Source organism: Xenopus laevis, chromosome 6S, assembly GCF_017654675.1.
Source record: "Xenopus laevis strain J_2021 chromosome 6S, Xenopus_laevis_v10.1, whole genome shotgun sequence".
Taxonomy (NCBI): Eukaryota; Metazoa; Chordata; class Amphibia; order Anura; family Pipidae; genus Xenopus; species Xenopus laevis.
The window spans coordinates 42,786,090-42,803,413 of record NC_054382.1 but is presented as its reverse complement, the minus strand read 5'-3'; the positions used below and the strand labels follow the sequence as shown (position 1 = coordinate 42,803,413).

The 17,324-nt window shown below is 39.7% G+C and overlaps 1 protein-coding gene across 1 annotated transcript; it reads left to right on the top strand.

Moving 5' to 3' along the window:
• The first annotated feature begins 2,814 nt into the window (after positions 1-2,814).
• On the top strand, positions 2,815-17,157 carry cmtm7.S (CKLF-like MARVEL transmembrane domain containing 7 S homeolog). The gene is given in 5 exon segments (NM_001086422.1): positions 2,815-3,027; positions 11,407-11,580; positions 13,490-13,588; positions 15,543-15,624; positions 16,521-17,157. Coding segments are annotated over 5 exon segments (495 nt in total). The 5' UTR covers positions 2,815-2,901; the 3' UTR covers positions 16,535-17,157.
• Positions 17,158-17,324: the final 167 nt, after the last annotated feature.

The window sequence follows — 17,324 nt, the reverse complement described above, 5'->3', positions numbered from 1 at the left end:
TACAGCAGTAAAAAGTGACTGAAATTTATCAGAACACAAGTCACATGACTGGGGCCGGTGGGAAACTGACAAGATGTCTAGCCCCATGTCAGATTTCAAAACTGAATATAACAAAATCTGTTTGCTCTTTTGAAAAATGGATTTCAGTGCAGTATTCTGCTGGAGCAGAACTATTAACTGATGCATTTTGAAATAAAACATGTTTTCCCATGACAGTATCCCTTTAACACAGACAGTAGTTTGTTTTCAGGAACTTGCACTTAGCCAGCCAGTAACCACATGTATCTATCACATTATTGGTTTTAAAGAGACCAGCCTTTAAGCCACTATACCCAGTGTTGGACTGGGGGGTTAGGGCCACCACCCTCACCCCCTTCACAAGCTCATGCTCCCCAATGCACCATTGCATACCTCCTCTAGGGCTAGGTTTGCCACCCAGCTGGTATTTTACCGGCCTATCTGGTAAAATACCTGCCAGAGCCGGTATTACAAATTTACCAGCAATGTAGCTGCCGGTAATTTGTAATACCTATAAAAAAAGCCCTTGGCCCTCTGCCAGAAACGTACCCTCCTTCGTCTTCTGCCCCTCTTGCGATGGGGCCCGCCCCCTTTTACATCACAACCCGCCCATTTACCCGTGGCCCGCCCCTTTTTACGTCACGGCGTTACCGCCCCCCATCACTGGCCGGTAAATTTTTTTAAAAAAGGTAGCAACCCTATCTAGGGCCCTGCAGATTTTAAAAAAGCCAGCACAGTTCTGGAAAAAATTCTTTAGACAGATGAAACCAAGATCAACCTCTACCAGAATGATGGCAAGAAAGAAGTATGGAGAAGGCGTGGAACAGCTCATGATCCAAAGCATACCACGTCATCTGTAAAACATGAGGGAGGCAGTGTGATGGCTTGGGCGTGCATGGCTGCCAGTGGCACTGGGACACTAGTGATTATCCATGATGTGACACAAGACAGAAGCAGCCGAATGAATTCTGAGGTGTTCAAGATATACTGTCTGCTCAAATCCAGCTAAATGCAGTCAAATTGATTGGGAGGCATTTCATCATACAGATGGACAATGACCCAAAACATAGAGCCAAAGCAACCCAGGAGTTTATTAAAACAAAGAAGTGGAATATTCTTGAATGGCCAAGTCAGTCACCTGATCTGAACCCAATTGAGCTGCATTTCAATTGTTGAAGACTAAACTTCAGACAGAAAGGCCCACAAACAAACAGCAACTAAAAACCACTACAGTAAAGGCCTGGCAGAGCATTAAAAAGTTGGAAACCCAGAATCTGGTGATGTCCATGAGTTCAAGACTTCAGGCTGTCATTGCCAGCAAAGGGTTTTCAACCAAGTATTAGAAATGAACATTTTATTTTCAGTTTTTTAATTTGTCCAATTACTTTTGAGCCCCTGAAATGAAGTGATTGCGTTAAAAAAGGCTTTAGTTCCTCACATTTTTATCTTTTTGTTCAATCCACTGAATCAAAGCTGAAAGTCTACAGTTCAACTGCATCTGAGTGGTTTCATTTAAAATTCATTGTGGTAATGTACAGAACCAAAATTAGAAAAAAAAAGTCTGTCCAAATATTTATGGACTTAAACTGTTTATACCCCCAGTGACAGAAACTTTCTAGGAAAGCAGGAGCTGAGGTGACAATGAGTGAAAACTTAGTGCATGTAGCAGAGGCACAGCTTCAGCGATGAGAAAAGCAGGAGCTGCTGTGGATTTTGGAGCAGGACTCGGGCTGCCAGCAGGTAAGGGCAGAAAGACAAGACGTCTAATCACATGTTTATTGAATTTGCCTTTGGGCTTCCTGGTGTGGCCTGACTGGAGAGTGAGCACGACTGCACAGGTGAAGGTGTTTGAACAAACCCGCTGAGAGTTACTATGCCTTCAGAATGGTGCATCGGTTGCTTTTACCTTCCGTCATCATCCAAATCTGCAATCACACCTCCGTCCTCTACCCTCCCTTCTCAGCCGTCAGTCATACGAACTTCGCCCTCAGCCTTCCGCCCTCTATCCTCCTCCTTCAGTCATCTGCCTTCCACCCTCATTCCTCTGCCTTCCGCCCCCGCTCACCACTTCAGAAACTTATGGATAAGACTGTCAGCTGAAAAGAGAGATCTGAGGGGGGAGTGCTGAGCAGCGAGGGCGGAAGAGGACTAAAAGGAAGAGGACTGAGGGTGGAAGGCAGAGGACTGAGGGCAGAGGATGGAGGGCAGAGGATGGAGGGCGGAAGGCTGAGGGCGGAGTTCGTATGACTGACGGCTGAGAAGGGGTAGAGGACAGAGATGTGATTGCAGATTTGAACAATGACTGACGGTAAAAGCAATCAAATGAAGGACATGTATTTCGCTGCAGGATGTCCTAAAATGCGTTCCGTACTGGCTATGTTTGTGAAGGGTTAACATGCCTACGTGCTGACCCTTGTAGGCCTCTGTACTTCTCATGTTGAACAAGCAAATAGCAGCACCCTTCTGTCAGTCTGCTCAGCTTCTGTAAACAAGTCCTGTTCCCCTTCACTGTAGCGTGGGGGATGGAATTACAGGAGAGACGAGCACAGTGAAGTACAGCCGAGCATCTAAGGGGCACACGAGTTCTGCAGGGAAGTGGGGAGGGGAACGGTCCTGGGTGCACTGAGTTTTTTTTTACCAGTGTCCGTCCGGTCCAGTCCAACCCCGGCTACTGAGCAATGGAGGTCCCAGCCTGGGAAGTGAGTGCTGGTGCGTGCAAGTTGTGCAGAGGGGGTGGGGCAGTGCTATTCAGTCCCTCTCATATACGGGCGGAGCTCGGCGGAGCTGTGGAAACTCCTCATTCTGAGAGAACTTCACATTTGTTTCTGTCATCAGCCGCCTGCCTCCCTCACAACTGGACAAGTTAGTTGGGGAGGCGGCATCATGGCTCGAAATGTGACCATCATACGCACAACTGCGAGCAGCAGCAACGTTCCCCAGCCGAGCACTGGACTCTTTGATACGGGATACGCCAGGTCCTACTCGGGCACGCTGAAAGGAACGGAGATGGTAAGAGACGGGCAGGGATTGTCTCGGGGCGGGTACCTGCAACTCTAATCCGCTATGTGCTGCCTCCTCCTCCTCAGGCTGCTCTGTGCTGCTCACACTCTGCTGCCCCGCTAAACACTCCGTGAGGGGCACATCACTAAGATCTGTGACTGTGTGGGAGGCAGACTGTGGGCTTCCCCGTTATTTATAACCTAGAGCCCCCCGACTGTGCAACTGTAGCCCCTAGGGAATACATAGGAATGTGGCTTCTTCCACTTTTTACCATAAAATATGTACAATAAAGTTATGAAGTACGTGTATGTTTGTAAAGCTGAGGGGTGGGTTGGTACTGAGCTCAGCTTCCTCTTTGCGCTGCTGTATGTCCTGGCTTTGTCTAACACATATACATACTGGGTCAAACTGGCCCAGTCCTCATGGGCCCTGCCAACCCAGGACTGTTGCCCTCCCTAATTCCTTGCTGGCCTGGGATCTCTGGAGGTCTTGTGTGCCCCTTAGCAGCTCCTTCTGCAGCACTTCACTGTGCGTGTTACTCCTGTGTCTCTCCTGGAATTCGATTCTGTGGAGAAGATATAAATATATATATGCAAAGAATAGCGGCAGTCACAGGATTTTCAGTCAAAAATCTAAAAAATATTTATTGACCTCAACGTTTCGACCCCCTTGACGAAGATCCCTGCAGGGGATTGAATTCCAAAGGGATGCCAGCACTCGAAACTCGAAAAACGCTACTTAGATGCCTGGGTGCACGATCAGTAAATACTTCATGCAAACTAAAAGAGAAGATCAGCACTCACAGGATTTAAAAATAACAAATAATGATTTATTGCAGAGTTATGGACTAACGTTTCGGCCCCCCTAGGGCCTTTCTCAATTGGTCCATAACTCTGCAATAAATCGTTATTTTTAAATCCTGTGAGTCCTGCTGATATTCTCTTTCGGTTTATATATATATATATATTATATATATATATATATATATATATATATATATATATATATATATATATATATATACAATGTATACATAACAGTATACAACACAATCTGCATCAAATAATCTATACAGGTCACTATACTTACTGGTGCAAGAAATGTAGAAATTACAGTCAGAGATGACTTTTACCTGGGCCCTTTTGGAGGAGAATACAATAAATACAGTTGCTTGATAATTAGTACTTACATTAATATAGCCTGTAATCCACAAATTGTTGTTTAAGATTAATCATTTATGGAACCTCTCTTGCCCTAAATCTCCCTGCTTCGCTAGGGGCCGCATATAACTTCGGTCCTCACAGTTGGGGGTGGCCTTTAGGGCAGTACTTGGGAGGTGGCAGGTAGGACATACCTGTTCTAGACATCGGAGGATGTTATGCTGTGTGGTGCAAGAATGCAACTGATACACCAGCACCACAAAACTGCCTGTAAATTAATGTCCCCACTAAAACCAGGCATTTTCTGCTGTCCCTCATATTGCATATAAAAAGGAAAACCCATCACACTAACTAAAGAGTGTATATTGTGATTGCTTCCTCTTTAAAGAGCGATAAGCTGACCAGAACAATTCTTAACACAGGAATGGTTTTAACGCTTTTCAGGTGCTGCAAAGACATTTGACATTTGATTTGACAATTGAAAGTGCTATTTGCAGTTACCGGGATGATGTGACTGAATCTTCTGTTATCCCGCTCCCTTATTAGAGAGTTACGGGATTGCATGGCTCCTTTGTGGGCAACCACTGAGTTGAACAGAACTGACCTACATGCACAATTTACTGGCCTTCCCTGTTTCAGCTTCTTACTATTTTTTTGTCTAAACTCCGCCATACATTTGTTGCCAATATTTTTTTGTCAGAAGGAGCCATCAGAGAGATGCCATCAATAAATGTATCAATCTATAATAGTTGCTCTGCAGCAGATTTCATTAAAAGGCAAAATATAAAACCCTTTTTAGACAAAAGCACATTCAGTTGGGCTTATGTAAAAAGGTTGTATCCGTGCTGTCTGAACTCAAAATATATATAAAAATAAATAGTTCCCCAAGATTGACGCACTCCAGGACTTCAAAATGCAGTTTAGAAAAGAAAATTTACTGTCAACGTTTCGGTCCCGTTCTGGGCCTTTCTCAAGACATTACCAGGCCCAGAACGGGACCGAAACGTTGACAATAAATTTTCTTTTCTAAACTGCATTATGAAGTCCTGGAGTCCGTCAATCTCGGGGAACTACCGGTACTTTCTACAATATATTTGACAGCACCCAGGCATGAAGAGAACGCTTGACTGGAGTGCACCACAGCTGGAACTTTATATAAAAATAAATACATACCGGAGTCCACAAAAGCAAATCAGTACAGCCAAAATGTGACATTTTGCTTCTTGCACTGAAATCTGTCCTGCCTAAAGAAACAGGGGAGCAGCAAGGAGTGGGGTTTTTGGAAATGATTCATCAGGGCACCATACAGCGTTTAAGCACCTTTTATACTGTACATAAGCTTGATCCAATGAGCTTGTGTTAAAAAGGGGGGATAATCTCCATTTAAAACTTAAGTCAGGGGGCAATGGTTTGAACTATTACTAAAAAGCAAAAAGGTGTGTTGGGTAGAACAAAATTTATTTCATTTTTACAGTATTTTTTAATGAGACATTTAAAAAAAGACACTGGCGGAACAGTTATTATATGTAGTATACGCTTTAAAAAAATATACTTTGAGAGTATGAAGAATGTTGTTAAAGAAGCAGTGTTGCAAATCTACACACCCTTCCTCTTAAAGCTGCCGTTCAACCATTATACACAAGGGACGCTTATCCGGTCTCTCATCAGTTTGGGGATGATGTCACTGATACAGGACAATTAAGACAAGTACCAGATTCCTGAATACATCTGAAACCTTATCTCTCATGTATTGTTAGAGATGATGAGATAAAGTTGTTTTTGCTCTCTATTAAAGAGATGCAGAGCTAATTATTAGCAATTTCTATCACTTCGTGGCCAGCAGGGTGACAGATAAAGGAGTATATAAATAAAGGTAGAGAAACCAATCGAGTATTAAATAATGTGTCCCCTATTTTAAAATATAAAGATATTTTAAGTCACTGAGGAGTTCCACAGTCATATGAAGGCACAAGGCTAAAGGCTAAATACTTTTATACAGGTCATGAAGCTCTGAGAGGTGACTGCTTATGTAGTGAATAAAGTATCCCCTATTGTAAAATATAAGGATATTATAAGTTGCCGAGGTTTTGTATACAGGTCATGAAACTCTGAGGTGACCTCTAATATCCTCATATTTTGCAACAGGTGGTGCGTATAATACACAAGTTTCAGTAAGTCAACTGACAGAAATTACATCACTAAGCTCTGATTATAAACATCACTAAGCACCGTTTATATAGTAAATAAAGTACCCCCTCTTGTAAAATATAAGGATATTAAAACACAGGACCGAAGGCTGAGTGTTTTTGTACAGGTCATGGAACTCCAAGGTAACTTCTAATATCCTCATATTTTGCAACTGGGGGTACTTTATTTATTTATTATAATACACAAGTTTCAGTGAGTCATGTGACAGAAATGACATCATAACTTTTCGATTTTTTTTCAAATTCAAATCGAATTTGGACTGTTCCCTACAGGTCGAAGTACACAAAAAAATAGCTCGAAATTTGAATTTTTTTTATTCGAAAAATTCACCTCGACCTTTGATAAATCTGCCCCATAGTGTTGGCCTGTGTGTAGACACACACAGCGAATATTGACGCAAATTGAAAAACTATACATTCTCTCACTGATATTCACTTTGTTTGCGCGTCCGCCACAAGCCAACACTATGCCTGTCAGTGCAGAGTAACCACAGAGCAAAGGGGACCTCATTTTGCTCTCCGTCTGCAGAGACTATACACGTGGAGAGATGCCGCATATGATATTAGCCTAACTCTCTGTGCACTTCCTGATGGTGTGTCCCCCTGAAGATTTGTTGTGGTGGGGCCCCCTTTATCTGTGGTGCTCTTGGGCCTTGGTGAAATATCATCAATGTGTTAGAGCTGTGACCAAATGCCTATTACACTTTTACAACCTATTATTGCCTATAGTGACCAGTTGTTGGTTGGTTCAGTTGGATATGAGTTTTGTCTGAAAGAGGTGGATCAGAATTCATATAGGTCTTTTTTTTTTAATTTTTAAGTTCTGCCAGTTGGCATAGACACCTGTAATGAGCAGGGCAGGGTGCAAAAATATGTTGGACTGCGTCTGTTTTTTTGAACTTTGAATCTTGCTCTGACTCCCATAGTTTTCTTCAAGGACAAAGAAAGTTATAATCACTGGGTGTTTTGTTTTACCTGATACCCCGCACAGACACAGGGTACTTCTGTATGAGCACCACAGTCATCTTATCTTCTTCATGTCGGTTGCAGATGCGCAGTAGAGTGAAAAGCTGAACTTTAAGCAAAAAGACTGCTTTTTCACTCTTCTGTGCATGTGTCAGCTCAGGGCCATTTAAGAATGAAGAACTGGAAGAAAACACATGCTCTGTGGTGTTCATACAGAAGTACCCTGGGCTGGGGACACTGGGGGGGGTCTCTAACATTTGGCACCCAAGTGATTTTACGTTTCCTTCTACTTTAAATCTGTTTAGATGCTAATAGTCGGGCTGTGCTAGAGTCCTGCAGCGGGTCGGGTTACAAAAACCTGCGGGTTGCAGGTAGAAGGTTCTGGAGCGGGTATAGACGTGGGTCTTGGTTCTCCGGGTTTGCGGGTCTTGTCGCAGGTCTTCTCAATAGCAAGTTTTACTTCTTTGTCTCTGATCACGCCTACTTCTAATGATGTCATTTACGGTTTACAATGACAGCACTTCCTGTTTCTTGATGGTCAGTGGGTCACAGATCGGGTTGCGCATAAAGTACTTGCAGGTCGGGTCAGGTAGTGGCTCCGGTTGCGGGTCTAATAAATTGGACTATAACACGCTAAAAAGCCTGATAAATGTACCAATGAGTTAACACTTTCCTGTCAGTTACTAACTCCTTACTGTTATCATACAATTATGATAGCATTCAAAATACTTGGAATCCCCAGTACAAAGTATAATACTGTAAATCTACCTCTTACTGTTTAACAGAGTCACTTTGTCTGTTGTTCATCTGAGCGGGGAGATGTGTGATGCACCTCACAGTGGAGCCTTTGTGACTGCTACAATTATTTAGGCCAGATTGGAATCACAGAGAGAAATCCATCACAGCGTAAGAACAGGAAATTGAAAGAGCTTCTGTTTAGTGGCAAACCAGAGTTTTACAAAAAACACTTAGGCCTAAGGAAGCCCTGTCATGCAAAGTGGTGAAACCACAAACAACAAAGAAAATTCAAGGTAGCACAAGGAGAGCTGCTAAGAAAAAGAGGTTAAAGGAACAGTAACAGCAAAAATTAAAGTATTTTTAAGTAATTAAAATATAATGTACTGTTATCTTCATAAGTTTTATTTTCGTAAAAATGTAGGGTTTAATGGTGTTTTATACATTATTAAGCCCACAAACAGAGGGCTTTAATAGAAATATAAGTAAGGGGTCAGTGAGCCCCATTTGAAAGCTGGAAAGAGTCAGAAGAAGTCAAATAAAGCAAAAACGATAACAAAGAAAATTGAAAGCCAACTAAAAAGTTGCTTAGAATTAACCATTCTATAACATTCTATACCAGGGCATGCAGCCCGTGACCTCCTCTTGTGTGCGTGTGCCCTACTCTGCTTGTGTGTGCCCTACTCTGCTTGTGTGTGCCATACTGTGCCTGTGTGTGCCCTACTCTGCTTGTGTGTGACATACTCTGCCTGTGTGTGCCCTACTCTGCTTGTGTGTGCCCTACTCTGCTTGTGTGTGCCATACTGTGCCTGTGTGTGCCCTACTCTGCTTGTGTGTGACATACTCTGCCTGTGTGTGCCCTACTCTGCTTGTGGAACATAAACCTGGTATTTGTTCTGGGGGTTTGTTAGATTTGAAAATAAGTTATTGTAAGGGGCCCCTAAGGTGTTTAATCATGTGCTGGGGTGCTGTGTTATCCACAGGGGATGAGGAGGCATATAGATTTTAAGGGTATGTCTTAATATGACAACTTTTTTCACATATGAGTGATAAGTGATATCCCTGCATTGAGCACCAACCATTTGATTTTTTGGTGTGCTACCACCATGAATGTGGACATGGTCTTGTGGTAACATGGGTGTGGTTTAAAGTGGGTGTGGTTTATTGTCCCTCCACCATGTAGGCCAGAAAAATTTCAGCCCTCGGTAACACAGAAGTTGGACAGCACTGTACTATACCAAACTAAAAGTTAACTGAAGGTTTTTGGGGTAGTGCAGTTAAAGGGAACATTTTTGAAATTCTGGAAGATCCTTTACTGCCAGTTTGGGTTGTCATCCACCCAGTTTTTGGAAGGGCTGTCTAGATGAAAACTGCTAGATTTCCAAATTAAGAAAGCAACAGAAGGTGGCAACCCTAGTGCCAGTAAATATATGGGACCTGTTATCCAGAATGCTCAGGACCTGGGGTATTCCGGATAATGGATCCTTCCATAATTTTAATCTTCATACCTTAAGTTACTAGAAAATCATGTAAACATAAAATAAACCCAATAAGCTGGTTCTCCTTCCAAAAAGGATTAATTATATCTTAGTTGGGATCAAGTACAAGGTACAGTTTTATTACTACAGAGAAAACAGAAATCATTTTTAAAAATGTGGATTATTTGGATAGAATGGAGTCTAGAGGAGACAGCCTTTCTGTAATTAGGAGCTTCCTGGATAATGGGTTTCCGGATCCCATAACTGTATATGTTTAAAACCATATTTTAGCAACGTAATATAATCCATTGACACCACGCTCCTGGCATTTGCACACTTCCCTTGCATTCGTAAATGAGCCCTGTAGTGTCTTTAGGGATAATTGTGTGTATGTAAGTTACTTATTTTAGTATTTGTACCCTGTACTTAACTATGAAGGCTGTCATGGGACAGTCTATTTGACGTAAAAGAATAGCCACTAAATTTGTTCCTTGGTCATCTTCATGGTGCAAGGTTGTTAGTTTTGTTTTTAGAGACAGATGACTGGAGAAGGGCACACTGGAAATACTGGAACCATTTTGAGAGGAGCAGATCTGCACAATGAAATGGCTATGATGGCCTAGGCCAGTTTAGAAGCCCCAAAAATATGCCACATTTCTAACCAAATTTTTTGTCAAGGTTACGTTTTCTTGCTGAGCCTTTTTGACTAAAAGGAGCAGAAACCTAAGGGCTTTCTCTTTCACACCGTCACCTAGAGCAAATGTTTTGTGCCTTATAATGTCATTACCCCATTTGTATTTGTCCACTGCTTGCCACATAAGCATGGGAGACAAGTCCCTGAATAGAAAGATAAGTAATAAAACATTACAATAAAATTACACAATATCGTAGTTTTTATGGCTGCTGAGGTCATTGATCCTTGTTTGAAAACTGAAAAGAAGCACAAAAACTATTAAAATGAAGACCAATTGAAAAGTTGCTATGCATATGGCGTTTAAAACATTCTAAAATCATAAGTTAAAGGGGAACTATTGTGAAAATTAAATATACAGTAAGCTTCAGCATAAGAAATAAGACATTTTGTAAATGTAATCAATTAAAAATTCTGTACAGTTTCTGAAATAATCAAGTTTATCTTCACTATTCCTCTCTCAGCATCTGTTTCTCTTCATTCTCTCTTAATGCAGCAGTTGGGTGTCAGATATTCATTAACCGTTAGATCCAATTTATCTTATAGGGGGGCTTCTTTTGCCTAGAAGATGTATTAGAGCACACTCTATTAAAATCACCAGACATCATGTCTCTCTACATGCAGGATTTGTGCAAAATCTTGTGCAAACAAGATTTTGTTTGTACTGGAATTAGTTATTTGAGTGAGCTCTAATACATCTGCTAGGAAAGGAGCCCCCCCACTAAAAGATATAATGGATCTAACTGTCAATGAAGGAGAAACAGATGCTGAGAGAGGGATAGTAAAGATAAACTTAATTATTTCAGAAAAAGTACAGAATATTTAATTGATTGTATTTAGAAAGTTTCTTATTTCAGTATGATGAAGCTTATATTAAATTTAATTTTCACGATAGATCCCCTTCAATTACCCCTTTGGGCATCTTTTAAATAGTAAATATTATGTTTAATATAGTGCTGAAAGAAATTATTCTCCTCAGTCCCTGCCCCACTAGAACTTGCAATCTAACACACCCACACCCACGAAATGGTCATTCCCATATTTTGTACATCTTATTATTGTTGAGCTATGTAAATCATAGGGAATATGTCTCCTGTGGGCCTTCAGCTGGCTAGTGGTCACTAATACAATGCTGAACTTCTCTCTTACAGCTGTCCTTATTAATAGGATTTCTTTGCGTGAGGTTCTCAAATTGGACAGACTACAGTGCATACAACTACTTTGAAGTTGTCACAATTTGCTTCATGATTTTAATATTCATTTTTTATGTGATCAACGTCTTTCGAATTTACAGAATGCTGACGTGCATTTCATGGCCCTTAACGGTAAGTGAACAGCACAGACCTGATCGGTGTCAGCTTTCTTTCTAAAAGGGATTCTGTCAGCACATGGCTTCCCTTAAAGGAACAGTAACAACAAAAAATAAGTGTTTTAAAGTCATTAAAATATCATGTACTGTTGCCCTGCATTGGTAAAACGTATGTCTTTGCTTAAGAAAGACTACTATAGTTTATATAAATAGACTGCTGTGTAGCCATGGGGGCAGCCATTCAAGCTGAAAAAGAAGAAAATATACATATAATAGCTCTGTAAAAGAAAACAATGGTATTGTACAGAGTGCATCTGTTATCTGCTATGTAATATGTGTTTTGAATGACTTCACAGCTTGTTTATATAAACTATAGTAGTCTTTCTGAAGAAAACACAGCACTTTTACTTGTATAGAGCACTTTGATGCACTTGCATTTTTTGGTGTTACTGTGCCTTTAACGTCATCCTGTTTCATTTCATTAAATATTTGAAAATGTTTGGCCATGCTGTGGTTCAGATTGCGTTTCCTGTTGGTCCCATAGTGATGAAGATATGAAAATTCTCCATTGGGTTTAAAAGATGTAAGATGTTCTGCACTAAAAGGTGTAAGAAATTAGAGCTCCCATAGTCTCATCACAGTAGCAACTGGGATAGGCTATATAAGCCAAACCCTTCATTGCCGACACAGGTGCAACTGCATCATACAATGACATTTTTAAAATTCTATCCTTCATACTTTTGGCCAGATTCAATTCATGGTTTATCATGTGAAAACTCATGGACAAGATTTCAAATTAAGGAAAAAAAAAAAACTTTTCTCCTAATTCAATTCCAGTTCCCCCTCCCCATAGTATTCAATGGTGAAAACATTTGATAAACAGTGATATAATTTTTTCTGAATTTAATTGCTTCTCAAACTGAATCTCGTCCATGAGATAAACTTTTTTCTGCCGAAATTGAATCTGGCCCTCTGTGGCAACAGTTTGGAGAAAGCAATTTCCATTTTCAGCAGAATCATAAACTTGGGCACAGAGTAAAATTTATACAGAACTAAAAGTTGCAGTGATGTGAATAGAAGAACGTGACTGGTCTGCAAAGCCTGACCTTGCCATGCCTGATCCCCCAACATGTGTGTCCAACCTCTTATGTATGCACGGAAGCAAATCCCACCAACAAGGTTCCTACAGCTAGTGGAAAGCCTTCCTAGAAGCATAGAGTGTCAGGGAGGACCAACTTCATATCAGTACCCTTGGTTTTCTTGTGAGATGTGATAATGAGATGTTCAGCCATATAGTGTATGTCTAGAATCTCAGTCATATAGTAAAGAAGATAAAAGAAGAAGAAATAATAGTATACTAGCAGCAAATACTGTTCAAGCTATAAAAGTGAAAAATCATGGAGAGTTGAAAGCCTTTCTTTGATAGCCTTGCACTGTACTATGATGAATATTCCTCTGAACAAACAATATGGAGCTCAGACATTCATAGGATTTATGATACCATACAGTGAGTGAATGGTGAAAACCAAGATTCTAAGCTAGTGGTAGGTTTGAGATGCTACAAATAAATATGACTTTCAAAGTAGAAAGCAGAACACAGAAGAATGTTCACTTTCCTTAACTCAGGAAACGAATTTCTGTTCAGACATTTATGAAAATATTCTTATAAACTGTACTATATTATTTGAAAAGAATCAAATTCGCCACAAAAGTTGTTTTGTTAAGCAGTATGCAAGACATTTGGTTTAAACAAAAACATATGGGACTGACAGATAGGTAAGATGAGGGACCAGAGACCAGGACGGGATAAACAAGGGGACATTTCGGTTTATTAAAACAGATATGTCAGTCTAAAGCTTATTGTTCATACTGTATTAGATCTAATTTTACATAATACTAATTGTAGCTGTCGCATCTTGTTTCAGGAGCTGCTGCACTATGCAATTTGTACATTTCTTCTCTTCATTGCTTCCATTGTCGCTGCTGTAAAAAGTCACAGCATAGCAGGATTGATTGTTGGATCGGTAAGAATCTTTCTGTTTAGCATGATAGATGAACTGATTTGAACTGTCTCATGGAGACAATGAATCGCATCTACGTGTAGGATTGGTTTACGGGTTTAAATATAAATATATATATAAAAGTCCAGAAAGTTCCTGCACTGTATCCCTTCAGGTTTGTGGTGGGTGCTGGGTCAAAGTTATGACATATAATCTTCAAAAATGGATCCGCACTCCAAACAATACAATCAAAGTGATTTTTATTGAATTATCACTCACGTGCCCAACGTGGGCCGAAACGAGTGCGGATCCATTTTTGAAGATTATATATATATATATATATATATATATATATATATATATATATATATATATATATATATATATATATATACAGTGGTGTGAAAAACTATTTGCCCCCTTCCTGATTTCTTATTCTTTTGCATGTTTGTCACACTTAAATGTTTCTGCTCATCAAAAACCGTTAACTATTAGTCAAAGATAACATAATTGAACACAAAATGCAGTTTTTAAATGAAGGTTTACGTTATTAAGGGAGAAAAAAAACTCCAAATCTACATGGGCCTGTGTGAAAAAGTGATTGCCCCCCTTGTAAAAAAATAACTTAACTGTGGTTTATCACACCTGAGTTCAATTTCAAAGGTTATAAAGCCATTTCTAAAGCTTTGGGACTCCAGCGAACCACATTGAGAGCCATTATCCACAAATGGCAAAAACATGGAACAGTGGTGAACCTTCCCAGGAGTGGCCGGCCGACCAAAATTACCCCAAGAGCGCAGAGACAACTCATCCGAGAGGCCACAAAAGACCCCAGGACAACATCTAAAGAACTGCAGGCCTCACTTGCCTCAATTAAGGTCAGTGTTCACGACTCCACCATAAGAAAGAGACTGGGCAAAAACGGCCTGCATGGCAGATTTCCAAGGCGCAAACCACTTTTAAGCAAAAAGAACATTAAGGCTTGTCTCAATTTTGCTAAAAAACATCTCAATGATTGCCAAGACTTTTGGGAAAATACCTTGTGGACCGACGAGACAAAAGTTGAACTTTTTGGAAGGTGCGCGTCCCGTTACATCTGGCGTAAAAGTAACACAGCATTTCAGAAAAGAACATCATACCAACAGTAAAATATGGTGGTGGTAGTGTGATGGTCTGGGGTTGTTTTGCTGCTTCAGGACCTGGAAGACTTGCTGTGATAGATGGAACCATGTACTCTACTGTCTACCAAAAAATCCTGAAGGAGAATGTCCGGCCATCTGTTCGTCAACTCAAGCTGAAGCGATCTTGGGTGCTGCAGCAGGACAATGACCCAAAACACACCAGCAAATCCACCTCTGAATGGCTGAAGAAAAACAAAATGAAGACTTTGGAGTGACCTAGTCAAAGTCCTGACCTGAATCCTATTGAGATGTTGTGGCATGACCGTAAAAAGGCGGTTCATGCTAGAAAACCCTCAAATAAAGCTGAATTACAACAATTCTGCAAAGATGAGTGGGCCAAAATTCCTCCAGAGCACTGTAAAAGACTTGTTGCAAGTTATCGCAAACGCTTGATTGCAGTTATTGCTGCTAAGGGTGGCCCAACCAGTTATTAGGTTCAGGGGGCAATTACTTTTTCACACAGGTTTGGATTTCTTTTCTCCCTAAATAATAAAAACCCTCATTTAAAAACTGCATTTTGTGTTTACTTGTGTTATATTTGACTAATAGTTAAATGTGTTTGATGATCAGAAACATTTTGTGTGACAAACATGCAAAAGAATAAGAAATCAGGAAGGGGGCAAATAGTTTTTCACACCAATATATATATATATATATATATATATATATATATATATATATATATATATATATATATATATATATATATATATATATATATATATATATATGTGTGTATGTATGTCTTTTTTTTGTCTAACAAAATACTGAACATAGATGTATGTTTAATTTTTAAGGTTTTTGGGTTCATAGCAACTCTTCTTTGTGTTATGGATATGTGGCTGTCCTACAACATCTCGTTTACTGCACAATCAACAGGTGAGGGTCTCACTAGTTGGACATATTGTTTGATGCATTTTTACATCTGTATAAACATTATAAAGTAAAAACAATTCAATTTTTTTTTTTTTGCTTAAAGGTATACTGTCATGGGAAATCTTTTTTTTTTTTCAAAACACATTACTTAATAGTGCTGCTCCAGTAGAATTCTGCACTAAAATCCATTTTTCAAGAGAGCAAACTGATTTTTTTTATATTTAATTTTGATATCTGACATAAGCCTAGACATATTGTCAATTCACCAGCTGCCCCCAGTCATGTGACTTGTGCTCTGCTAAACTTCAGTCACTTTTTAATGCTGTACTGCAAGTAGGAGTGAGATCACCCCCTTTCCCCCCCAGCAGCCTAACAACAGAACAATGGAAAGGTAACCAGATAGCAGCTCCCTAACACAAGATAACAGCTGCCTGGAAGATCTAAGAACAACACTCAATAGTAAAAGCCAAGTCCCACTGAGACTGATTCAGTTACATTGAGAAACAACAGCCTTCCAGAAAGCAAGTGCAGGCACAAGTCACATGTATGGGGCAGCTGGAAAACTGACAATATGTCTAGCCCCATGTCAGATTTCAAAATTAAATAAAAATAAATCTGTTTGCTCTTTTGAAAAATGGATTTTAGTGCAGAATTCTGCTAGAGCTGAGCTCTTTTGTCACTTATACTGGTTGGCAGTGGGTCATGGGCTGAGCAAATAAATGCAGGGAGCCTGGGTGTTTGTTATAGGCAAGAAGGACCCTTTGATTTGATTTTAATATTTAACGACTGGTGTGTGAGCTTTTTTTTCGTTTCTCTTGTTAAAAATAAATGTGGGTTTTGTCATATTAATATATTATTTAAATAAAATACTAATCAGTGTTTTTTCTGATACCTTTCAGGAGCGACATTATGACTATCCGGGCAGTTGCCTATTCCCCAAGTGAAGTAACAGCTGATATCAACTGTAGTAATGAGAATATGCTCAAAGCACTGTTTGCACTTGCTCCAAGTAAGGCTGGAAACACACTTTAATGACTGCTTGGAACACAGGCCAAAACTGGCATTATAAAGAGGATGAGGATAAACAGACTGTGATGTTTAATATAAAAATGAATGCAATTTTGATACAAAAAATAGCCTGACCGTAAGCAGTAAAGGAGGAGCACTTTTTACTTAGTAACACATTTTTGTAAAATATTTTTTTACTTTTTTAGCTTAAAGATTTTATCAGAACACATTGTCAGTGGTCAGTCACACAGGACTTTGGGTAAAAGCTGCAATTTTGCTTTAGCTTTGGCTGGTAGGATAACTGGATAAAAAGTAGAATGTCCTTTTTGGCACAGGGATTAGCACACTTGCAGAGACTCATTGCACTGCATCTTCTGTTACGTTGTGTCCATTTTTTCTGCTCTGCTTTCATTCTGATTTCTTTGATTTATTGTTATTATATTCTTTTGTATAAGTGCTTTTATATAATGTTATTCTGTTTAATTCTTAATGTCGAAAAGCAATAAAAATGTTCTATAGTTTTTTTTATACAGTCTATGAGTTTTTGTCATGTTTGGACGATGCTGTATTGAAAAGTAATTTTCTACTTCTACCATTTTACATAACGATTTGCCTATGGGAGACTGATGTTTCACTGAAGTTTATGGGCAAGGTATATATGGTTGCTATTATAAAGAATGGTATTGAAGCCTTTA